The 25,951-nt window shown below is 36.6% G+C and overlaps 1 protein-coding gene across 3 annotated transcripts in view; it reads right to left on the reverse strand.

Moving 5' to 3' along the window:
• Window positions 1–25,951, reverse strand: part of LOC105546770 (lipid phosphate phosphatase-related protein type 1) — a 309,015-nt gene that overhangs the window by 26,733 nt on the left and 256,331 nt on the right. For all 3 annotated transcript variants that reach the window (XM_011990053.1, XM_011990055.1, XM_011990054.1), the window contains one exon: window positions 5,196–5,328. In XM_011990053.1, coding sequence (XP_011845443.1) covers window positions 5,196–5,328 — 133 coding nt within the window. The remainder of the gene's footprint in view (window positions 1–5,195; window positions 5,329–25,951) is intronic.

Consider the following 25,951-nt stretch of genomic DNA (forward strand, 5'->3'; position numbering starts at 1 on the left):
TGTTCTATGCTTAAAACCTGGGAGGACAGGCAGCCTTCTTATAATGAGAACCTTGGGGAAAAAATTTATTGTTGGATTTGTGAATCAAAGGAATTTAATACTCTCTGTCAAAGTCAACACCATTAGCATTTGCTAAAGGAGGAGATGGTTGAATTTGAATGTTTTCTCTTTGACTTCACTATTCTTGCCATTGTCTCATTTAAAACTTAATTTGGATCTGTGGGGTGAAGCAGAAGCCTAACCTTCAAATCCATGCCACACAGAGACAAAGAATTAGAGAAGCAAGTTGACATTTTTGCTCTTCTATCCACACTGCAGACTATGTTAGAGAACTTGGCCATCCTTCTGGATGGCCTTTATTTTGCCCTCACTCTTTAAAAAAATTATCTTTAGTTCTTTTTCTGATTTCTAAAAGTACACATATTCATGATAAAAAATTAAAATTACAGAACATTAGAAAGCCAAAAATTATTTGCCCAATTTGCTCATTATCCTACAATTCAGAAGTGACAACAGCTAATTTTTAGTGTATTTCCCTTCAGTCTCTTTGCTATGGATAACACACACACAAATACACATATACACTTACATAATATTGTATTCTTTTTATTTAAAAACAATTATGGATTCATAGTGTTTTGACTTCACATATCATGAATATTCTACATGAAAAATTCTTAATACTATTTTCTGAGGTTGCAACTTAAAATGGCAGCATTATTTCTTTTCATAAATTAGAGCTATCTAACTTATAAAATAATTTTAGTTCACAAAAATTAATCTACATTTCTGATTGTTTCATTAGAGTTAAAAAAAGACCATTATTTGTAAGGTTATTGAAATACACTGTCAACTTGCAATGCAGAAAGGGTTAAATATCAATTTACTTTTACCAGAATTGTATTAGAATCCCAAGTTTTTTCATCTTTTACAGCATAAAGCCTTGTTTTCTTAAAAATTAATTCATTGGCCTTTTTTTTGCAATGTGAAGTTGATATTTTTTGGAAAATACTATTTGTAGTGGATTGTAGAATAATTACATAAACTGCAAGAGAAAAGTCATGCCATTTCTGGTTCGTGAGAATGGTTAGCTGAAACAGTTGTCATTTTCCAATGTCAATTGCGTAGTATGTATTTTGGTAGCTTTGGGGCTAGAAAAAAGACTAAGCTCTTCAAAATAAGTTTTTCTAGTATATTTTGATTACTGCCTTATTTTACTCTCATTTTTTCCAAAGAAAACATTTCCATTTAAACAGTCTTTATTCTAAGTAGCACCCTTTCTTGTGAAAAAAATTCACATATACTCAGAGGAAGTTACCCTTCTCAAGATAAATAGACCCATTCCTTCACCCTTCCTACATGAAAAGTCAGAACAGACTTCTCTTTCTCTTAGAAATTATCTTATTTATGCACTTTAATTTCCTAGGACTAAGCTGAAAGTGGTAATAAACTTAATTAAACAGAAGGCAAATGAATACTTAAGAATCAGCATTTATGAAACTAGTTCTAGGCAAATCTGTGATTTAGCAAAGTTTATATTTGCTTTTCATTCACCCTAATAAAGACATACCCAAGACTGGGCAATTTACAAAGGAAAGAGGTTTAATGAAGAACTTACAGTTCATGTGTCTGGGGAAGCCTTGCAATCATGGCAGAAGGCAAGGAGGAGCAAGTCACATCTTACATAGATGGCAGCAGGCAAAGAGAGAAAATGAGGAAGACGCAAAAGCAGAAACCCCTGATAAAACCATCAGATGTTCTGACACTTATTCACTACTATGAGAACAGTATGGGGGAAACCACCCCCATGATTCAAGTTATCTCCTACCAGGTCCCTCTCACAACATGTGGGAATTATGGGAGTACAATTCAAGATGAGATTTGGGTGAGGACACAAAACCAAACCATATCACCTCTCAAAAATCATTTTTTGGCAACCTGTGTGCCAGGTACTTTGAAGTATGCTGTTGATACGGAATGCAAAAGATACAACTTCTGCTTTTCAAGGGATCACAAATTAACAGGAGTAACAGATTTAAGTAATTATAGTAATATGAGAAATGCCTATAACAGATGTAGGTGCAAGGCTCAGTGGAGGCCTAGAGGACAAGGCAACTAGTTGATGGGATTGGTAAACAGGTAATGTCTAAACAGGATTCTAAAGATGAGTAGGGTTTGGCCAGCTTCTAGAGTGAAAGGGTGGCAACAGAATATTCTAGGCTGAAGGAGCAGCACATGTACAGGTACTGAGGCAAGGCATCACACTTTCCTTTGGAGGGCATGTGAAGCTGTTTAGCATGATGGGAGAGGGTCTCACCAGGGAGTGGCTCTGGATGAGGCTGGAGACATGCAAGGACTTCAGATTGTGAAAGGCGATGAGGCTGGAGACATGTGAGGATCTCAGATTGTGAAGGGCTCTGTAGGCTATGTTAAGAACACTAGAAATCTATTGAAAGGTTTTAAGCAGAGAATTGACTTTCTCATACTTTTGCTTCAAAAAGGTCAATAGCTACAAAATGGTTAACAGATGGTAGCTTTGTGGGGCTGGGGTGAATGCAATGATATTGCAAAACAAGATTTAGGGAGACAAGAACTTTTAATCACCTAAACCAGTGGTTCTCAAACTTTCCATGCATCAGAATCACCTGGATGACTTGTGAAAACACAAATAATCAGACTTAATCCCCATATTTTCTGATTTAGCAGGTATAGAATGAGGCCTAAGAATTTCTAACAAGTTCCCAGATGGCATAATGTGTCTCTCAGGTTTTTTACTTGAGCAACTGGGTGGATCCTAGAGTCATAAAAAACAAAAGAGGGAAAGCCTGAAGCAAGTGCTTTTTTTTGTTTATTTGTTTCCTAAACCCAGCAATCCCCCTAACCTTTCAATGCTGTTTCCTCTAATTCTCCAAAGTTTAAATGTTACCTTTTGGCTATCCCTGCTCTAGCATCCCTTCTTTAGAAGCAGAGTCTCATGATGCTGAACTCTAACTCACCTTATTTGAATGTCTCTGGCTTATCCTCCCAAGGTCCAGATCTCTATTAGCTTATGACAGATCCAAATGGACTAATGTGTCATTGATTATAAGTGGGAATTTGATGCTCCTCCAGGGTGACAAACTTCTACTTTAACAGTGGTCTTCCTGAACCATGCCTCACTACAATGTGGTGTCTCAAGTGGGAGTTTTAGATACCACAACAGACAATCTAGAGGACTGGTTCCTGGATGGCAGGGATCTTCTGGCTTCCCTCAATGAACAGAGACTTGTGCTACCATTGCATAGAGGTCTATATAAATGACAAGTGTCAGTCAAAATTTCTATTCCTTGGACCCTGCTCCAGGTGTGTGGGTCACAAAAGATGTAATTTATCTTTGCCAAGGGAAATAGCAGTGACTTTTAAAGGTATTCCAATTTAATTGTAACAAATCTCTGTTTTAAATAACTTGCTGTAATTACATGTACAGGAAGCAGGTTGGACAGTGGTCATAAAATCTTCCCTGAATCAAATTATGTACGTGTGTGTGCATGTGTTACTCCTTGGGAAAAGTTACTTTACCCCATTTCCTGTCAAGATTCTTCATATGTACAACTAGGACTATAAAATACGTTACAGGGGCCGGGCATGGTGGCTCATGTCTGTAATCCCAACACTTTGGGAGGCTGAGGCAGGTGGATCACCTGAAGTCAGGAGTTCAAGACCAGCCTGGCCAAGATGGTGAAACCCCTCTCTACTAAAAATACAAAAATTATCCACCATTAGGGACAGGCACCTGTAATCCCACCTACTCAGGAGGCTGAGACAGGAGAATTGCTTGAATCTGGCAGACGGAGGTTGCAGTGAGCCGAGATCGTGCCACTGCACTCCAGCCTGGGGAGACAGCAAGACTCTGTCTAAAAAATAAAATAAAATACCATACAGGGTTTTGGGTAGATTACATGAAATAATGTATGTAAAATGTCTAGTTCAGTGTTCTGTATAATAAATATTCTCTTCTCTCCTCATTTCCCCTTGATCTCTTATCTTGCCCGTCTGGGAAGTGATCAAACTCTGGACATCTTTGGAACGAACCATTGTTTGGAATGAGTGAACTAGACAGTAGTGGCATCATATTGACCAGGGTATACCCATAAGCCAATTGCAAACTTCCATTGTCTGCAAAAATTTTATTCTGCAAATAACATCAAATGCCTGAGACTATTTTAATGCTAAGGGTTACTTCTCTTAAATAAGATTTTCTTAGGTTTCCCACTGCACTATTTCTTTCATTTCCACTCCAACCAGACAAGTTATTACATATTTGATTTTGATGTAGTATTTGCTTATTACTTGAAGAAATTCAATCCTTTCCTACAACAGGAAAAAAAAAAAAAAAGATTAAGGATTACCAAAAGGCTTGTTGAGAGCATGACCCTCACTTTCTCAGTTGTCAGTTCTCTTGTTCTAAATGGTATCATGGCTCCCTTAAACATCTGGTCAGTAGGCATTTGTAGGATCTCATTAGAATACTGTAATAGTTATCATTTATAGAGTACTTAATGTGTAGGAACTTTGTAAGATCTCCATTCCTACCTGTACCCATACACATTTATTCCCATATCTGCAATTGTTAATCACTAGCACCTCACTTTTCATAAAATTCCTAGAAGGAGGGATGTAGAATATGCCTTCATTATTCTCTATCATGAACACTAATAAAGGCATTTGTTTTCCAACTTTGAAAAGGCATTATTTTCAAGAACCTGATGGCTGAGATTTCCCACTCTTCGTTAAATTCCCTGCATACCAAAATTACTAGATGGGAAATCTCTGTCAGGAAATTTGATTATTTCTAAATTTATTTTACTGGTGTCCCCTGATGCTCCCTCACCCCAACCCCTTGCCTGACTCTGCCAAAAGGTGTATAGCAATATCCAGTCAATATTAAAATATATGTCCAGGGAAATCTCAGATAACTACTGTGTGGGGGGAAAATCAGTTGAAATCATACATAAGACAATTTAAGAAGTACCACTTCAAGGGTCAAAAATTTGATGTGGCAGTAGGATCAGGCTCAATTTCTGCACTTCTTAGAAAATCCCCAAAACAGCCCTTGCTTTTAACGTTGATACTTCCATAGCTTATCTCATCTAGTGACTGCCTTTAGTAATTTTACTTTTATGTGAGAGCTTAGTTCAGCTCCGTCTTGTACTCACCTGTGAATCTTATGATCCTTCGAAGTAAGGGGTTCAGGTAACAGCATTCTCCGGTCAGAATTGTTTTCTCCTGAGCAATCAGGGATTCTCTTGTTGATTTTATGAAATACATGGATATCTCACCAATAAAAATCTAGGGAAGGAATGTTTAAGAAATGTCAAGTTGGAGATTTGATAAGAGAGGCCTATGACTTTAAAAACAAAACAAAACTGTTGAGGACCCATAATCCTTTTAAAAGGTGTTGGGGAGAGATGTTGAATTAATAGTAATTTGCATTTAACACTTCAAAAGAATTAGAGAAAGTGATAATTGATCATTTCAGGTAGAGTTTCATCCTATAATATTAAATTCTAAGGTCACATGGAAACAAATTGAAATAAATTGTAATAGAACTTATGACAAGGTTCATGCTGGGATTGAATTCTTTCTTATTTCTGTGTGAGTTGCAATGATGAGGAATGATTCAGAAGGCCAATGTGCCCAAGGAGGCATTATATACACACATCACAAGAGGTTACAGTAAGACCTCACTTTATACCAGTAGGTTGTTGAAAACTGGAACTTTAAGTGAAATGCCATACTTTATGCTGTAAGAATTTAACTCTTGTTTATATCAATTAGTCTATGGTAAAATTAGTTTTGTTATATAGCACATTGTTTTGCTTAAACGTGCAGTTTCCAAAAACCTATCCACAATATTAAGTGAGGACTTTGCTTAACTGCATTGCTTTATTATGTGCCATTATGATTATTTACATTCTGAATTCTTATTTGATCATGTTTGCCTCAGATATATTTCTCCTACCCTGAACTGGTTGACTCTCCCTTCTTTATTATAGGCATCTCTCTTTTGTTAAAACTAATAAATATATGTATTACCCTTTAAATCATAACACCCTTATGTAGATTGGAAGCTCCCTAATAGCAGGGACTATATCTTAATAATTCTTTAGTATCCTTATAGCACCCAGCACAGTGTATTCCCATTTAAAACAAGGAATTGGCAGGAGACAAGTTTTCACGAACAATGACACTGCCATAACTGAAGACTGACACTCATCAAAGAAGAGTAAAATGTTAATTACCATCATCTATTAAATACTGGGTGTTAGGCACTTCAGCATAGTATTTTCATGCTCACAAGATCCCTCGTGTAGGCCTAATTATCCTTGCTTTACTGTTGAGGAGAGAAAGTTCAGCAAGTTTAGGTAATTTGCCCTCCAAAGCATATGGATGGTGCATGGGGGCACAGGAATTAGTTTACATGTCAATTGGATTCCAAAGTCCACACTTCCCACTATTCATATGCCATTTTGATTTTTCCTCATCCTAATTTTAACATTTTCCCAGAAGAATATGACCTCATAGATGATCTTCTTTGCTGTACATAGACCTGTGATTTTAGAGAAAATTTATTAATGTTTTAATTCCCATACCTTATATTTCTCCTATCATGCTGGAATATCTGTTTAGATGGATAAAGATGATGACATAATGAAAGGCACGTGGGTAACAGCAATTAAATATAAAATTTCAAAACTGGAATCATTTATAAAGTTGTTCGCCTCCCTTTATGGGTTTCAGGAACTCAGACACACACAGCCAGATAGCATCAGGAGCATCTCTAGAATGTGGCCTATAGTTCTATTTCCACTACACTGTTCTACCTCAAACTTTTACAGCATATGTCTTTAGCGTTTAAAACATGCTGAATTTAACCTGTTTTGTTTTCTCTGTTCTCAATATTAAGTAAATTTAAGAAATATTTAGAAATATTTTTATTAAGTCATTACCATGGACAAGTGTAGTGGTTAAGAGGGAGAACTCTGAAGTCAGGGTTTCTTGGCTTCAAAGCTGGGGTTTGTGATTTATTAGTTCTGATGACCTTGGACTAATTAACCTTTCTATGCCTCAGTTATCTGTATAAACATGATAACAGTGTCTGTCTATAGGTTTAATAAATATACACACTCATATATGCATATGCATAAATCGGTTAGAACATCACCATAATATGTACTATATTATATAAGAGGGTGAAGTTGTTATGAAATCAATTACAACTGCTTTAACATTGTTGTCATCATCATTATTACTACTATTATTACAAAGCACTTTGTAATATCACTGAGGAGGCAGATTCCAAGATGATAAAAGACTTATAACCTCCATGAGTATATAATCTACTGAGGAACACATACAAAGATCTTATAAAATCAGTTTAGGTCTTATACACGTTACAAGGACAAAGTGCTAAGAAGCCAAGGCTCCTGGGTAGAAGGGGATTTCTCTCCTCTAGGAAAGTCAGTTTTCATCCCTAATGCCAAATGGATCCCATGACTAGGAGACTCTGCTGCTTGTTAGATATGTAAAAGATGCCATCTTTATTTACAGGAGGGCCTTTTGCTTCCTCTGCCAAGAGTACTTGATCCAGACATCTCTTATGGTTCTTACCCCATGACATGGAAAATCTCAGTCCATCCTAAAGACACTGAGTTCCTCCAGTTGAGGGCCATTAACATTTGTAATTTTGCTCCTACCCCTGCCTGGAATCTGAAATGTGATTGGTTCCTTCTCTTTCTTTTTAATTTTAATTTGAATTTTATTTAAAAGGAAAGAAAGTAGACTGAACATTTTCTGTGGCTTAAAAGATTCTTGCTCTGACAGGCAACAAGGCCCTTCGCATCTCTGTAGCTCAGCAAGGCTTTTGGAGTTCTCCTTAATTCATGACCAACTTCCCTGGAATTGTCCTAAATCTGGATGATGTGACCTTGAAATGGACAGTACTGGTTCAAATTGACATTAGAGAGAAAATGGGGAAGGGAGAAAAAAACAGAGAAACCACTGAAAAATAGAAAAGTCATTCAAAGTACAGCCTAAGATGATTGTAATAGTCATAAGCTGCTTAATTATTTGGATAGAATGCTGTTTTAAAATCTTTAGTAATATTTAGTCTTAGCCATATATTTATTATGACTACATCTTGGCCAGATGTTTTTTAACTAAACAAAATGGGCCTTAGATTTTAGATCTGCAGATCTTACTTTACAGCTCTTCACACTCTAAAAGTAACAAGACTTCCTTGGGGTTCAGTTCAGCATCAGCCTCAGCAGAAATAGGGCAGATGTGTGGAATTAACACATGGTGTTACTGGTTGAATCAGAGAAATCCACAAGGAAGGGCCAGTGAGGTACAAAACAGAAGCAAGACATATGTGGGTTGCAGGTGGGATAGTGGCTTGGCACTGGCACAGAGGGAGCCAAGCAAGTAAGAACTGGAGTGGAAAGTAGGCAGGAAAAATAGAATTCGGAGTCAAACAGGCAAACAATGACCCAGCATGGATCACCTTGGCAGGAGGTGCCTATGGTTGTGCAGAGTTAGAAATATTCTGTGCCTAATATCCCTTGGAATTAACAATGAATTGATGCTCTACTATATAAAAGTATTTGAATAGTCTCTGGAACTCAGCCCTCTCTCTGTTCGCATAAGACCTATCTCTGCCAAAATAAAGTGCCAAGGGGCTTTGTTTGTCCCTAATATATATGATGGCACTACACTACTGTTTTTCATCTCAGTGAACAGATGGGGATAAATTCACACATGATTGGGTAAATGAAGTAGTATTTCCTTGAGGGAACTTTCCCTGCTCTTGCAGACTAGATTAGGTATTTTAATTATACATGAATCTCTTACCTTGTGTTTCTCGTTTCTAGCTCTTATCACAAATAATTACATAATATTGTTTTTCTTAGTTATGGGATGTCCTGCTTGTCTTATTCTTGGTTGCATCCTGAGCCCAGACCAGTGTAAAGTTACACAGTAGTTGGTCAGCGTTGAATGAAAATAAGCATATCAAGTTAAAGAAGGTCCTTCAGAATATAGGTTTAATGAAGCAGACTTAAAAGAAGAAAAAGTGATTTCTCTTACTTTTCAGACCTAATGAAAATGTGACTACCTTAGTGGGGAAGACTTTGTCAGGCCCTGTAGGAAAATTAAGAGGCTGTCCTGTCACTGCCATAGTGCACTATACAGATCTCTAGCCCGACATCTACCCAATGAATGGGATTACTGTTTGTATGTCCCTCTCCATTTGTCTGTGATGTCTTCAAGGGCAGAACTTTTGTCCTTCCTTGTACAATGCCTAGAACAGAACCTGGTATACAGTAGGGGCAGTATCTGTTTTTGTTGTTTTCTACAGCCTAATCTTGGAAGTGAAATATTTGTTGGAATAAATATGACATTGAATCCTTAAAGGATTTACTTTTCGATAGAACACTCCAACTTTAATTGCCCTGAAGATGAACACTTGAGGAAAACTGCACTACGTGCCAGAAATCACAGAATTCTGGCTGTATTGCTTATGAATAAATAAAAATCAGAGAATAAACTGTCTTTTTCATACTAAATTTACTTATTCATGTAGTGCTCAACAATTTGGGGGAGGGGAACACCCACTCTGTGCCTGGCATTGTACCAGCACTGGAGACACAGAAGTGGACACATACCTAGTAGGGAAATACAAACAAATCATAATGTGATATGACATAAGATGTGTATACATATAGGTTTCTGTCCCCAGTTCCTGAAACAGAGCTCCCAAGGCCTTTGTAATTCCCTATGTGATTGATTGGATCATCTTTTGTTCTAATGAGACAACTTGGTGAGCTCTGGGTAGCTTAAGGGTAGGGGCTGGTTGCCAGGGGAACCAACCATGTGCTTAGAGGGTTGGAATTTTCAGCCCCACTCTCAATTCTGGGGAGAAAAAAGGGGGCTGAAGGCTGAGTCAATAACCAGCAGCCAGTGATTTAATCAATTGTGTTTACAAAATGAAGTCTCCATTAAAACGCCAAATGGACTGCGTTCACGGAAGTTCTGCATTGATGAACATAGGGAGGTACCCACAGGGTGGTGAGTCCTGAGAGAGCATGGATGCTTTGTGCCCCTTCTCACATACCTTGCTCTAGCCATCTGGCTGTTCATCTGTGTCTTTTGTAATATCCTTTATAATAAATGGGTAAAATATTAGCAAAGGGTTTCCCTGAGTTCTGTGAGTTGTTTTGCAAATTAATGGAACCAGTGGAGGGGGTTGTGGGAACTTCAGTTTATAGCTGGTTGGTCAGAAGTATAGGTGACAGATTATTACTTGCAAGTGGCATTAGAAATAGAGGCAGTCTTGTAAGATCAAGCCCTCAATCTATAGCATCCGACACCAATCCCGGGTAGACAGTGTCAGTAGAGTTGAATTAAAGGGCACCAGTTGGAGAACTGGTTTGCGTTTGAGAGAAATATATCCACATCTGGGTTAGAAGTGTTGTGTTGACTGTGTAAAAGAGTAGGAAACACTTTTGTTCCCCCCTTTGGAAATGTCATGAAATCACACATGATTACAAAATAAACCAAGGAGATGGGAGAGTGACAAACACATGAGATAATAAGAAAAAAAAAAGCATTGCTTGTCTCGGTGATTTCAGAAGCCCATTTCCTACTCTACAGAAAATACAAATTCTAGAAATTCTCCATTCAGTGAGGCTTTTCAATACTTACACAAGGGGATAAAAAAACAAGATAGTGACAAAATTTACACACAACCTATCTTCATTAAAACATACGAGTGTGTACACACACATATCTAAACAAAAGCACACCAAAGTATAACAGGCTAAAGAGAACTTATGCAACAGAGCTGGGACTCAAATTCATAAGTAAAATGTCCTAATACTCTCATGTCAAAAGTGATAAGTGGTATAAGGATTATTACTGTCAGTCAACAACAATCAAAGAGCAAATGAGATATGGAGCATAAAAGAAAAATCAGAGCAAAGGTATATACTAATCTGTCTAGTTATTGGCATAAGGCCTGGATTATATTAAGTGATAATGTTTGTATAAGAAATACAGGAAGGGAAGAAGTGGGTCATTTTATAATTAAAATGTAATGAGATATTCCTGGCTTTCAGTTAAAAGTGTGATGAACATAAAATATGCTTATGAAACAATCCAGCTCTCACATGCAAATGAGTAGGCTTCAGAAATGTTCATTTTCCCGTATTTTGCTGACACATAGGATGGTCCATTCACTAGGTCCCATAATCTCATATAGAACCCAATTCTGCTTGAAGAGAGAGAAAGAAGCCAGGAAGGTAAGGGGTCTTTCTTCTTTATGCCAAGCCTTTAGCCCACATTGGATGTTGTTTTGCTCACTATGGTGGACTTGTGATTCTGGTTTTGGCAATGGCGGGGGTTCTCCATCTGTACCTTTGCCACCTCACTTTGCCTCAATCTATTACTCTGCTGAGAGAGCATCTGGGTCATGTGGGACTCTCCATATGTTCAGACTTGGTTGCCTTGCCTAATTTTGGTCTTTCTGATTGTTGGATAACAAACACCGTAACACCCATGGCAAATGAGGGTATTCTCCAGTGAGAAATGGTCAAGGCCAAACAAGATCTGGCAGTGAATGAACTGCAAGTGGATACCATTGGTCCATTTCTCATCCCCCAACTTACGCCAGCTATAATCCCAACTGACACATGACCTTTAGATGATAGTGACTGTACTTTAAGTAATGAAGATAACTGTTCTATCTTGATAAGTTATCTTTTGAATATGAAAACCAAAATGTAAACCAAATAACCGTGAAACACAGTGCATCAGTTTGGCATGTTATCTTTTAGGCTGTGTTCCTTCATAAATTTTATTTTTTTAAACTCAACAGATAAAATTGTAGGTATTTATTGAGTACAACTTGATGCATTAAAGGATATGTACACTGTGATATTAATAAATCCAGCTAACATACGCATGATCTTATATAGTTATCATTTTTGTGGTGCAAACACTTAATATTCACTCAGCATTTTTCAATAATATATTTTATTAATTATAGTTACAGTATTGTGTAATAGATCTCTTGAACTTATTCCTCTCATGAGATCTTTTGTAGATTCCACATATAAGTGAGATCATGCAGTATTTGTCTTTCTGTGCTTGGATTATTTCACTTAATGTCCTCCAGGTTTATCCATCTTGTCACAAATGACAGAATTTCCTTTTTAATGGCATATATATCACATCTTTTTAAATCCAGACACTGAGGCAGATTCCATATCTTGGCTATTGGGAATAAAGCTGCAATAATATGGCAGTGCAGCTCTCTCTTTGATATACTTATTTCATTTCCTTTGTATATAAACCCAGTAGTGGTGTATAGACTGCTACTAGATCATATGGCAATTCTATTTTTAATTTTTTGAGGAACCTCCATATGGATTCCTATAATGGCTGTACTAATTTACATTTCCACCAGCAATATGCAAAGGTTACCTTTTCTCCATATTCTCACCAATACTTATCTTTCATCTTTTGATAATAGCCATTCTAACAGGTATAAGATTATATCTCAATGTGGTTTTAATTTGCATGTCCCTGATGATTAGGGATACTGAGCATTTTTTTCATATATTTGTTGGGCATTTGTCTTTTAATTTTTTTTGTCTATTTAGGCCTTTTCTTCATTTTTAAATTGGGTTATTGTCCTGCTATTGAGTTGTTTGATTTCCTTATATTTTAGATATTAACCCTTATTAGACATACGGTTTACAAATACATTTTCCCATTCTGTAGGTTGTCTCTTCACTTTGTTGCTTGTTTTCTTCACTGTGCAGAAGCATTTTAGTTTGATGTAATCCCATTTGTCTATTTTTTGCTTTTGTTGCCTGTGCTTTTGGGTTCGTATCCAGAAAATCATTGCCCAGACATATGTCATGAAGCTTTTCTTCTATGTAAGACCTCATTGTTTTAGGTATTACAATTAAGTATTTAATCCATTTTGAGTTGATTTTTGTGTATGTTGTGAGATAAAGGTTTAATTTTACTCTTCTGCATATGGATAGCCAGTTTTCCTAACACAATTTTTTAATGGACTGACCTTTTCCCATTGTGTGTGCTTGACACCTTTGTTGAAAATCAGTTGGCTATAAACGTGTGGATTTGTTTCTGGGTTATCTTCTATTCCATTGGTCTTTCTTTATATGCCAGTACCATGTTGTTTTGGTTACTAATAGCTTTGTAGTATATTCTGAAGTCAGGTAGTGTGATGTCTCCAGATTTGTTCTTTTTGCTCAGGATTGCTTTGGCTATTCTAGGTCTTTTTTGATTGATGACTTTTAGGATTGTTTTTTCTATCCTATGAAAAATATCATGGACAGCTGGGTGTGGTGGCTCATGGCTGTGATCCTAGCACTGTGGGAGGCTGAGATGGGAGAATTGCTTGAGGCCAGGAGTTCAAGACTAGCCTGGTCAACATAGCGAGATCCCATCACTATAAAAAAATACGTCATTGATATTTTGGTAGCAATTGAGTTGAATCTATAGATTGCTTCAGGTAGTATTAAACATTTTAACAGTGTTAATTCTTCCAATCCATGAACATAGAATATCTTTACATTCTTTTGCATCCTCTTCAATCTCCCTTATCAACATTTTATAGTTTTCATTGTAGATACTTTTCATCTCTTTGGTCAAGTTTATTCCTAAGTATTTTTGTAGCTATTATAAATAGGATTATTATTTAATTTTTTTCAGATAGCTTGCAGTTAATATATAGAAATGCTACGGATTTTTGTATTTTGTTTTTCATCCTGCAAATTTACTGAACTAGTTTATTCTAACAGTTTTTCAGCAGAGTCTTCAGGGTTTTCTATATATGTCATATGCAAACAAGGACAATTTAATGTTTTTGCTTCCAATTTGAATGTCTTGTCTGTCTTTCTCTTGCCAAATTGCTGTGGCTAGGGCTTTTAGTACTATGTTGAATAGAAGTGGTGAGAGTTACCCTTGTCTTACTCCTCATCTTACAGAAAAACCTTTCAACTTTTCTTCATTGAATATGAATTTAGCTGTGGGTTTACCACATATGGCCTTTATTGTATTGAGTTACATTTCTTTATACCTAATTTGTTGAGGGTTTTTTAAATCATAAAAGGATAGTGAATTTTGTAAAATCTTTTTTTGCATTTATTGAAATACTCATATAGGTTTTGTTTCTCATTCTTTTAAAGTGATGTACTACATTTATTGATTTGTGTATGTTGAACCATCCTTGCCCCCCTGGGATGAATCCCACATGATCATGGTAAATGGTCTTTTAAAATGTCTGTTAAGTTTGATTTGTTAGGTTTTTTGAGGATCTTTGTATCTATGTTCATCAGGAATGTTGACCAGTATTGTTGTTGTTGTGTCCTTCTCTGGCTTTGGTATTAGGGTAATGCTGACCTTGTAAAATGAATTTGGAAGTAGTCCCTCCCTTTCAATTTTTTTTGGGAGAGAGCTGGAAAAGGTTTTATATTAGTTTTACTTTAAATGTTTTGTAGAATTCAGCAGCAAAGCTGTTGGCTCCTGGGCTTTTCTTTGCTGGGAGACTGTATATTATTGATTCAATCTCCTAATTTGTTATTAGTTTGTTTGGAATTTCTATTTCTTCATGATTTAATCTTGGGGGTGTGTATGTATCCAGAAACTTTTCTGTTTCTTCTAGGTTATCCAATTTGTTGGTGTATCATTGTTCATAATAGTCTAATATTATCCTTTGTATTTCTGTAGTATCAGTTGTAATGTTTCCTTTCTCTGATTTTGAATCTTCTCTTTTTTCTTAGTCTAAAGTTTTGTAAATTTAGTCTATCTTTTCAAAAAAGCAACTCTTCATTTTGTTCTTCTCTATTTTTTTTCTAGTCTCTATTTCTTCTTATTTTATTAATTTCTGGGTTCTCTATTCTGTTCCATTGGTTTATGTGTCTGTTTTCATGGCAGCACCATGCTGTGTTGGTTACTATAGCTCTGTAGTATAATTTTAAGTCAGGTAATATGATTCCTCCAGTTTTGTTATTTTTGCTCAAGATAGCTTTGGCTATTCTGGGTCTTTTGTGATGTCATATAAATGTCAGAATTATTTCTTTTCTATTTTTTTGAAGAACATCATTGGTATTTTTATAGGAATTGCACTGAATCTGTGGATCACTTTGGGTAGTGTGGGCATTTTAACAATATTCTTCTAATCCACAAATATGAAATATCTTTCCATTTTTTGTGTCCTCAATTTTTTGCATTAGTGTTTTGGAGTTTCATTGTAGAGCTCTTTCACTTATTTGATTAAGTTTATTCCTAGGTATTTTATTTTATTCGTAGCTATTGTAAATAGGATTATTTTCTCGATTTTTCAGATTGTTCATTGTTGGCATATAGAAATGCTACCATTTTTGGTTGGTTCATTTTGTATCTTGCAATTTTATTGAATTCATTTATCAGTTCTAATAGTTTTTTTTTGGTGGAGTCTTTAGGTTTTTCCAAATATAAGATCATATAATCTGCAAGGAAGGATAATTTGACTTCCTGTCCAATTTAGATGCTATTTCTTTCTTTTGTCTGATTGATCTAGCTAGCACTTCCAGTCCTATATTGAATAATAGTGGTGAAAGTGGGATTCCTTATCATGGTCCAGATCTTAGAGGAAAGGTTTTCAGTTTTTGCCCATTCAGTATGGTATTTAGCTGTGAGTCTGTTTCATATGGCTTTTGTTGTGTTGAGGTATGTTCCTTCTACACTCAGTTTTATGAGGTTTTTATTATGAAAGGATGCTGAATTTTATCAAATACTTTTTTCAGCATTAATGGAAATGATCATTTTTTTCTTCATTCTGATGATATGATGTATCACATTGATTGATTTGAATATGTTGAACAATTCTTGCATCCTTGGGATAAATCCTACTTGGCCATGATAAATGATCTTTTTAATATGTTGTTGAATTCTGTTTGCTAGTATTCTGTTGAAGATTTTTACACTCTTGTTCATTAGGGATATTGGCCTGTACTTTTCCTTTTTTTGATGTGTCTTTGTCTGGTTTTGGTATAAGGGCAATAGTGGCCTCATAGAGTAAGTTTGGAAGTATTCTTTGCTCCTCTATTTTGCAGAACAGTTTGAGTAGAATTGTTATTAGTTCTTCTTTAAATGTTTGGTAAAATTCAATAGTGAAACCATCAGGTCTTGGGTTTTTCTTTGCTGAAAAACTTTTTATTATGACTTTGATCTTATTACTTGTTATTGATCTATTCAAGTTTTGGATTTCTTCATGGTTCAATCTTGGTAAGTTTTATATGTCTAGAGTTTATCCATTTTCTCTAGGTTTTGCAATTTATTGGCCTATAGCTGCTCATAGTAGTCTCTAAGCATCTTTCTAATTTCTGTGGTATCAATTGCAATGTCTCCTTTTTCATCTCTGATTTTATTTGAGTCATTTGTTTTTGTCTGGTCTGGCTGAATGTTTGTCAATTATCTTTTGAAAAAAACCAACATTTCATTTCATCCATCTTTTGTATTATTTTATATATTTCATTTATTTCTGCTCCAATCTTTATTATTCTCATAATTTTGGGTTTGGTTTGCCCTTGTTTTTCTGGTTCTTTCAGATATATCATTAGACTGTTTGTTTAATGTTTTTCTACCTTTTTGCTGTAGGGGTTTATTGCTATAAAATTCCCTCCTAACACTGCTTTTGCTCGATTCCATACATTGTGGTATGTTGTGTTTCTATTTTCATTTGATTCATGATATTTCTTAACTTCCTTCTTATTCATTGATCCACTGGTCATTCAGGAGCATATTGTTTAATTTCCATGTGTTTGTATAGTTTCCAACATTTCTCTTACTATTGATTTCTAGTTTTATTCCATTGTGGTCAGAGAATATACTTGATATGATTTCAATTTTTTTGAATTTAAGACTTTTTAATGTCCTAAGATATTACCTGTCCTTGAGAATAATCTATGTGCTAAGGAAGAGAATGTGTATTGTGTAGCCATTGGGTGAAATGTTTTGCAAATATCAAGTCCATTTGGTCTATAATACATATTGAAATCAATGTTCCTTTATTGATTTTCTGTCTGGACTATCTGTCCAATGCTGAAAGTGGGGTGGTGAAATCTCCAGCTATTTTTGCACTGAGGTCTATCTCTCTGGCTCTAACAATTTTTTGCTTTGCATATTTGCATGCCCCAGTGCTGGGTACATATGTATTTACAATTGTTATATTCTCTTACTGAATTAACCCCTTTATAATTATATAATGCTAAATGTAATGTCCAATATAATGTTAAATTTCTCATTCCGTTCACTTATTGTTTTCCTCATTTACTTGCATTGTTCTTCTGTATTTTCTTGAAGTTCATTGAACTTCCTTAAAAAACAGTTATTCTGAATTCCTTGTCAGCAAGTTCAAACATCTCTATTTCTTTAGGGTCAGTTAGCAGTATTTTATTTTGTCCCTTTGGTGATGTCACGTTATACTGATTGTTCTTGGGGCTGTGTATTGATATATACACATTTGTAGAAGTAGGTACTTATTCCAGTCTTTGCAAATTGGCTTTGTCTGGAAAAGCTCTTCGACAGCCCATTCAGAGAGTTTGGGCAGGCCATTGAGTTTGGTTCTGAATCCCAGGGTCACTACAGGGGTGGGGTGTGCCCAAAACCTGGGGCTGCTTAGGCCTGTCCAGATCCTATAGACACTGAAGTAAAGCCAGTGGTAGTTCAATTCAGAGATCAAATCTGCCTCACAGGATTGAAGTCTGGGACTGCATGGTCCCACCCAGCACTGGGACTCAGTTTGTGGGTACTACCCTGGAGTCAGGGGCTGTGGGTGCCTGCTAGCCTGCCTGATGCTGGATTTTACTGTGGTGGGCCCAGGGTTGGGGTCCAAGGCAAAGTCCTGTTCTCACACTCCTCTCTTTACCCCATGTGGATGGTGTCTCTCTCAGTGTTGTGATGGTTGGGGGAGGGGTGGTGCAGGTAATATAAAACTCTCCTTTCTACCATTTTCAATGCAACTTTTATTATTGTTGTGCTTCAACCAGTTACTCTGATCTCTCACCTGGTTGCCTTAGCTCTTGTGAAGGCATTAATGTTTTAGTGCATGGATAGTTGTTCAAGTTGATATTTCAGTTGCAGGGGGTATGATTACTGGATAGTACTATTCCACCATCTTGTTCCATCCCTCCTCTTCACAAATATTTTTAAAAACATGTGGTATGCAACAAATAACTGATATAAATAAAAAAGTTTAGAGGAAGTTTTTAGATTTCAGAATATAAGCAGTCTGTGGAAAAAAACTAGTCATTGAAAGATACATTATAATTTTATATTGTAAGGAAATTTCACTGCATGTTATATGTGGTTACAATTTAAAAGGGCATTTAGAATTCCCGGAATACATATTTTAAGGTCATACATACGCTAGTTGTAGCTCTAGTACTGGGCAATATTGACGTTTTTGCTGTTTGCTGAATGCAGGCTTTGGAGTTGAAATCTCAGCTCTTTCATTTATTGATGTGTGACTTTGGGTAAGTAATGGAAACTTTTTGAGGTTCAGTTTTTGTTTTTCTAATGATTTGAATATGAACATAGTGACTATATTACATAGTTGTTGAGAGAATTAAAAAGTGAATGTAAAAGCAATAGATACCTATCCTGTTTTCTGTTTGTACTTGCTTGTCTACCCAAGCAAGAATGTGTGTTGAAACAAGAGAAAGAAATCATTGTGCCTAGTCCTGGAGTAAGGAAATATCGTGTAATTCTAGCTCAGCTCTGCCCTAACCAGGAGTTTAATTTTGGACTAGTTGCTTGACCTGTTTGGGTGTCAGTTTCTCATCTGTAAAATGAAGAAGTTTTAACTACAGGATCCCTAAGGCGCTTTTTTTTCACTTCCAACATCTTTGCCATTATGATAGGAGCTAAAAAGAGAGGGCTTGTTTTGTTAAGGGAAACTGAATTCACATAACTGGGCTTCAATCTCAGTTCAGTCAGTTAAGCTCTCCAAGGCAAGCATGATTTCTTGAATTGCTTCTTCCTTCAGCCATAATTTCCTTCTACAATCCCATGGCCCTTTACCCTCACACCAGGTAACCTTCCCTGAAAGCAAAGTAGACACAGCCCACCCCAGAGTCATCACATTTCCTGATATCTCTGTCACTTTGGGTTCTTAAATGACAGCAGAGGCTGGTGATCAAACTTTGCCCACACCCTGGATAGTCTAACACTCTGAGGAAGAGGAGAGAGTTCTTTATATACTCCCCAATATTAGTCTCTAAGTAGTTTCAGGGCTCTCAGTCTTACGGATTTTTAGAGACTTCTAATATTCTCCCTGAGAGGCTTCAATAGTAATAAGCATCTCTAAGAAGGCAGAAATTGTTTTTGTTTTAAATTTTGTTTAAAAGTCACCCAGGAGATTTTCAACCTACAGACCCTGCTGCTAGTCCTAACTGCCAATGTCTCCATGCTCTGCTTTAATCTTTCCTGATGAGTGCTGTCACATTGATAACCCCAGATCTGCAGAGAGCTTCCTGTCCCCTTACTTGCTGAGCTTTGGCTAGTTCAAGAGCTCTTGACTTCTGCTTTATTACACATTGATGCAATTCAGCTCTAGACACTTCCTATGCGTTTCAAAGCTCAAGGCTTAAATGGAACTGAGGCTGTTTGGATGATTCTGAAAATAGTTCAGTAAATGGGATAATAAATGTTCTTGTAAACTGAAGCCTCTCTACTGGTCTTACTCCAGAGGCCACATCCACCCATTCAGAAGGTGTCTTTAGTTGACACTTGATATAAAATACAGCACCAAGGCGGTATCATATATTTCCAAAGCACAGTGTTCTCTTATATCTTTTTTTTTCTGAACAGTGAATACAAGGGAAATGGGAATTTAAAATGAGTTAGCTAAAATACTGCTTTCAGTAAAAAGTAAAATGCACTGAAAATCACATATTTTTAGGCAAACAATATTCTTTCCAAGGAACAAATTGTCAAGTTGCTTAACATAATCATCTAGTCGTCAATTATTAGGAGGCGTATATTGAAGATGGAAAGCATATCTCTTGGTGGAATGATGTCAGGGGAAAAACAATCTCTAAAGGAGATTTGGAGCAGTCATCTGCATATAGAGAGAAAATGGCTTTAAGTTTTTAAAAAAATCCACAATAATTAATGGGCATATCTAGAAATCTTTTCTAGAAAAATGTAAATTATAAACACTGAATATATTAGCAACAAAGAAAATGTAGTCATGGTGAAATTTTTTTTTTTTCAAAAAAGGAAGTCATGTGATAATGTACAAAAGGGAAAAAGATGTGAATTATAAAATGTTATAAAGAGTTTCAACAGATGAGGTTGTTCAGAGCCTGGAAAAGGCAGATTATGAGGAAGTACAAGACCCTACAATGTCTCCTTTGCTTCGGCAGCTGCACCCCTCGTCAGCCAGCCAACAGGCTTGCATTATTGAGAGCCCACTTTGTGATCTGCACTGTGCTCTGGGTTTTTACATTTGCTGGAAGAGCTTACAGCCCAGAAACCCCCAAATGAAGAGTCACAATTTCCTCCAAATTGTGCCTTTCTCTCAAGTTGTGTTTGTCTCTTCCTTTCCTAGGAAATTCTAGATGAGTCTTGTAATGCATGCGTGCACACTTGCATACAAAATGTGAGCTATTTCAATCCTCGGGCTGGAAGTCAAATGTTCTGCTGCTTCAATACTAAATACTCCCCTGTCACTTCGTTGTGAGGCCAAGAAAAAAGGTTTAATAGCCATTTTTTTCATGCCTTGTGCTGCTGGGGCTGAGATAAAATGAGGGTAAATCAGATTCTCTGCTGAGTAAATCCTCTTATCCAAACAGGCTCTCTTCCTTTGACTCTGAGTGTATGAGTTTATTCAGAAGGCCCGAGGCAGTAGTTAGCTAGGGTTTCCAGGTGGTCAGAACATACCCTGCAGATTTCTTTCAAGCATAGGTTGTCACTTTGGGCTAAACGGGGACACAGTAAATCCCCCATGCTCTAACCTTTCCTGAAGATCTGGGACAGCAGTGGCCTTGGCCTTTTGCAGTTAATCCCATGTGGCCGTGTCTCAATATGATGCTGATCTTTTCTGACAGCAAAGCACAAAAGGAGAAATAGGAAATGACAGGTTGAAAATACAGCAGAGTCTTTCCCCTCAAGCATTTCTTGTGCACCCCTGCAGTGGTGAATGGGGGTCATTAATGCCCATCTGCAGACACGCAGCACTGTAGGGTGCTAGGTTCTTCCATGGTTAATGTACTTGAGGGTGCACAGAAAACCAAGGACAGACAAGTCCACATTGAGCTACACTTTTGAGATTTGATATTAGTGTCTCACAGATCATCCGAGAGGAGTTACGACTTCATTATACTCCATAGAGAACAGGAAATGGTTTTAAGAAGGAATAAACAACTGTGCAGTTCTGTGAAACACTTAATCCAGCACAGAGGTGCAAAATCAAACTCCAGAAAGTCGTGACTCGGGAGTTTGGAAGACTCCAAATGTTAGCTTCCGATCAGAATGTTCCTTTTTCAGTTTTCATGGAATCCGGGAACTGGTAGGTTCTTAGAGATCATTTAGCCTAACCCTTTCTTTTAGGTACAGATGAGGAAACTGAACCCACAGAGGGAACATGACTTATCAGAGGTCACACAGTTACTGGGGGCAGAGCTGTGAAATGAGACCTGCCTCTCTAGTCTTATCAAACCTGGGAAAAGATGACTACATTGTGAGGAGAGTGGAGAATGCATACTCAGAAGCAGGGGTGTGTGCTGAGGTGGGCACTTGGGAGCTGTAAGAGGTCATACCTCACCAAGATGGGACAGGAGAAGTGAATGCAGCTCCTTGTTCCCAGGAAACTGTTCCCACGAAACTTCCCTGAGTATTATCAGAAAAGTTCTTCTGTTTTCTATCTTGCTGATGTTCATGTATTTTTAGGTCTTGAGGGAAAATCAAGCACCATTAGCAGGGTAGGAAGGCCATGTTGTTCTTTGCCATTGACCTGTCAGCTGCAATCATCCCTGGTTCCTAGCAATGCCACTCATTTGTGAGGAAAGTAAGTGGAACTAAATGAGTGGCTGTCTAATCATGTACAGAACTAGGTGGAACCTTCAGCAAATCATCTAACCAACTTGAGTCTCAACAGTCTCAACTCAAAATGAAAGAAATTGGACCACACACTTTCTCTATGTTCTTTGGCAGTTCTGAGGATAAATTAGGTCATCCTCGCACAATATAAGTATATTAAAAGATGTTATTCTTGTGAACATCACTGATGGAATATATTTGGGGGTTTGTCAGTATTATCAGTCATATTTGTTACCCAGAGAAGCAAAGGAATGAAAAACCAAATCAGGGTTTCCTAATTGAGAACTACAATAGAAGTGTAGGTGCTTTGTGCTGTGTCCACAGCCCATATCACCTTGACTTCCATGGGAGCAGTTGTTCTACATTTCAATTAGTGTCATTTGGGGAAAATGAATTAATGGAAGAGATAAGATCAAAAGCTGTAGCCTGGAGAAGAGCTTCCGCTGAAAATCTTAACATGAAAGAAGACCTATCACTTGATAGGTGACGAGAAAATCCTTTGTAAAGTTTTGGTGATGTGTGTTTTTATTAGAATTGCCATTTTCAAGGCTTATTAAAGTTTTGTCATTTTGTAATCATTGCCAAAATAAATGGACTATAAAATTTGTTTTAGAGGTATGTCTTTGGTTTAAAAATAATATGCATTCATGTAGAATTTGGAAAGAAATATATAAAAGTATAAATGAAGAAAAACTAACATTACCATTCAGAAATAATAGTTGAAAATGTTTAGTTTCTTTCTATTCCTTTTATAATTATAAATTTGGGATTATACTTGCATTATCTACAATGTATCTTTTTAGGATCTATTAAATATTCAGACCCACAGACTACATTTGGTGCTGGTCCACTTGGAAGAAACCACAACTTGCCGGCAGGGTAGCATTACCTATTTATCTTTAGCACATGTCCTTGCAGTGGTCCAGCAGAGCAATACAGCTCAGGTGCATGGAGGCTACATACATTTCAGAGGATGCAGGAGTTACCCTGGCTGAAAAGCCACATGCCCTATAGGAGTCAATATATGATGTAACAGCTCCATAGGCATAGTTTCCAGGGTCCCACAATAGATACACCAAGTTACCAGAGTCACTATTATTGGAAGTCATAGCAGAAGCACTCTCTCAGGTTATAACAATTATCTGAGAATAGATGCAATTCACCAATAAGGGCTCGATTTTACCTAGTGATATAATTGATACATATTATCTTTTTCTAGGGAAACAGAGGCAGAAAATTATGAGGTCAGATTATCTTACGGAAGAGAAAAAGATCTCACCCACAATACTGTATACAATTTTTTGGCCTTAAAAATCCTAATACTAAATTACAAACATGTTCCATCACTACTTAAGGTGTTTCAAAAACATGGCTGGCACATAATGTATTAAACTAATCTTCTGGTATTGCATATTTAGCTAGTTCCAAGTTTCTCATTATTAAAACTATTACTGACATGAACATCCCTATATACAAATCTTTGTATTTTTATAAATCTAGAAAATGTAATTAATGAGTGGGTCTGAAGTTTATTATGCTCTTAATACATCTTTAACAAACTACTCTTCAGAAAGAAAATATTAGTTTACGCTTTGACTAGTATTACAGGAAAGGCTCTACATTCATCAACATAGACTAAGTTCCTGGAAAACATTTGCCAATTTTATATGAGAAAAATGCTGTATCCTTTAAAAAATGATTCTACTGATGAGTTTGGAAATATTTATCTGCACATAGTCTATTGATTGCTGGTTGTTAGTTGTCTATTCTTGTCCTCTCTCATTTTGATTTTGGGAAGCTCATCCTTTTTAGTATTAAGGGTATTTACATTTGAGTCTCCTATGTGGCAAACTTTTTTGCAGTCTTTACTTCTGATAGAAATTTTTATTCTTATGTAGGCAAATCTACCAGTTTGTTTCTATATGCTTGTATCAACACTGCTGAGTGAGATTATTGTTACTATTTGGGGTGCTTTTGTGGGTATTTATGTGGACTCACTTTCCAAGTTCTTGACATCCATATTTTTCTTGTTTATAATATGCATGGAAAAGTTTTTCATTTATGAAGAGGCCTTGAAACATTTTATATAGTTTGAGATTTTTTTATTCCTCAAATGTTTGAGGAAAACTATTCCACAACTATGTGTCCTGAGTACTATTTTTTGAGATAAATTTTGGCATGTTTAAAATTTTATTCTGTTGGCATTCATATATTCAGCTTTGCTACATGTTTTAAAAAAATTTTGATATAAGGCATCACTGTTATTGAGATATAAGCATTTATTGGCACACAATTGTACATACAACTTAAACAAGTCTTAAGTTTATATTTTTATTTATTTTTGCTTTTGAGTATATGTTTTCTTAACTGTATTTGTATGTCTGCCTTTCTATGAATAGACTAGCCAGGCAGATTTACATTTAATTTATTAATTCTATTTTCTGATTCTAACTTGCTGCTCACAATTTTTATTAATCTATTTCCTTTGTTTTTCCTATATTTTTTAAAATGTAAAACAATCTCTATAATTATAAAAAGTAAAGGAGAACCTAGGCAATGATAAATGAAATTTCCTGGGACTGGGAAGAAGAGAGGAAATATGCTAGTAAGTCAATGGATCACTCAAGGCTGCCTATCTGAATACACAGGAAAATGATATGCTTATGAGACCGGAAGAAACCAGGACCCAATTCTAGACTGAGTCCGCGGCCTCCAGGTAGAGCCACCATGAAACCATACCAGACAGAACCCAGTCTGGCCTTCCAGTTTTACATGGGGTGTGGAGTGTGTCACATTGTGAGGTACATGGAAAAGTGTCTTCTGTGCTTTCTCTTATTCTGTAGGCTGGTAAGAGGCGTACCGACATCAGCCTTCCTCTGGGAAATGGGCATATCTCCCTTCACTGTAGAACTGGAGAGAAGAGGTCTTAATGAGGGTTCTCAGTGAAATTTCATTCCTTTCAGAAGTAGGAAGTTGGTTTGTGATTTCAAAGAAGGCAAAGAGCAGTTCCAGCCAGGATTTTGGTTTCCCAATTCCTGACCACTTCATAAATGCCAGGCACTGTGCTAAGTAATTTCTAAGCCCCACAACAATGCATGAGGTAAGCATTCATTTGTCCTTATTTTATATGAGAGAGAACAGTGAGGTGACTTGCCCCAAAGCCAGGATGTGAATCCAGGTATGCTGGGCAGCAACGCTTGTGTTTCTTAGCCCCTCTGATACATCATGTTGTGGCTCATCAACGCTGATCTTAGTCCTTACAGCAGTCTTATCATTTAAGGGAGAGCTTTGTAGAGCCTGGGATCAATGAGCCAAATGAATTTACTATGCCCGTATTATTTATCTTCAAAATTCTATTCCATTTCTCATCCGAAAGGAAGCAAAACATTAGCACAGAAAAACAATATTCGAACTGAGTATCTGAGCAATTGCTGTATTCCTCGGCATGCCAGTCAGTATTTTTATTACTGCTGAGTAGAGGGCAGGTAGGGGAGGAGGGAGAGTTGGGGGAGTCAGCTGTCAGAAGAGAAGGAGGGGAATGGAAACTAAGATCACATCCTGACTCATCTGACCTTATGGCATATTTAGGCAGAAACACTTAATTTAAAACTCCCCCAAATATCATTTTTAAAATAAAAATTAAATTGTCTAAGTGTTAAATCACTTGACCAGGTAACACAGATCTGCAAACTTTATGCTGTTAAGCAATCTCTCTAGAGGACTGTGTGGCCAACTTTTTGCTTCATGGAAGAGAAAATGAAATAAATGAAGGTAAAGTTGCAACTTAATTTAATGTGAT

The sequence above is a fragment of the Mandrillus leucophaeus genome, unplaced genomic scaffold, assembly GCF_000951045.1.
Source record: "Mandrillus leucophaeus isolate KB7577 unplaced genomic scaffold, Mleu.le_1.0 Scaffold368, whole genome shotgun sequence".
In the NCBI taxonomy this organism is placed as follows: domain Eukaryota; kingdom Metazoa; phylum Chordata; class Mammalia; order Primates; family Cercopithecidae; genus Mandrillus; species Mandrillus leucophaeus.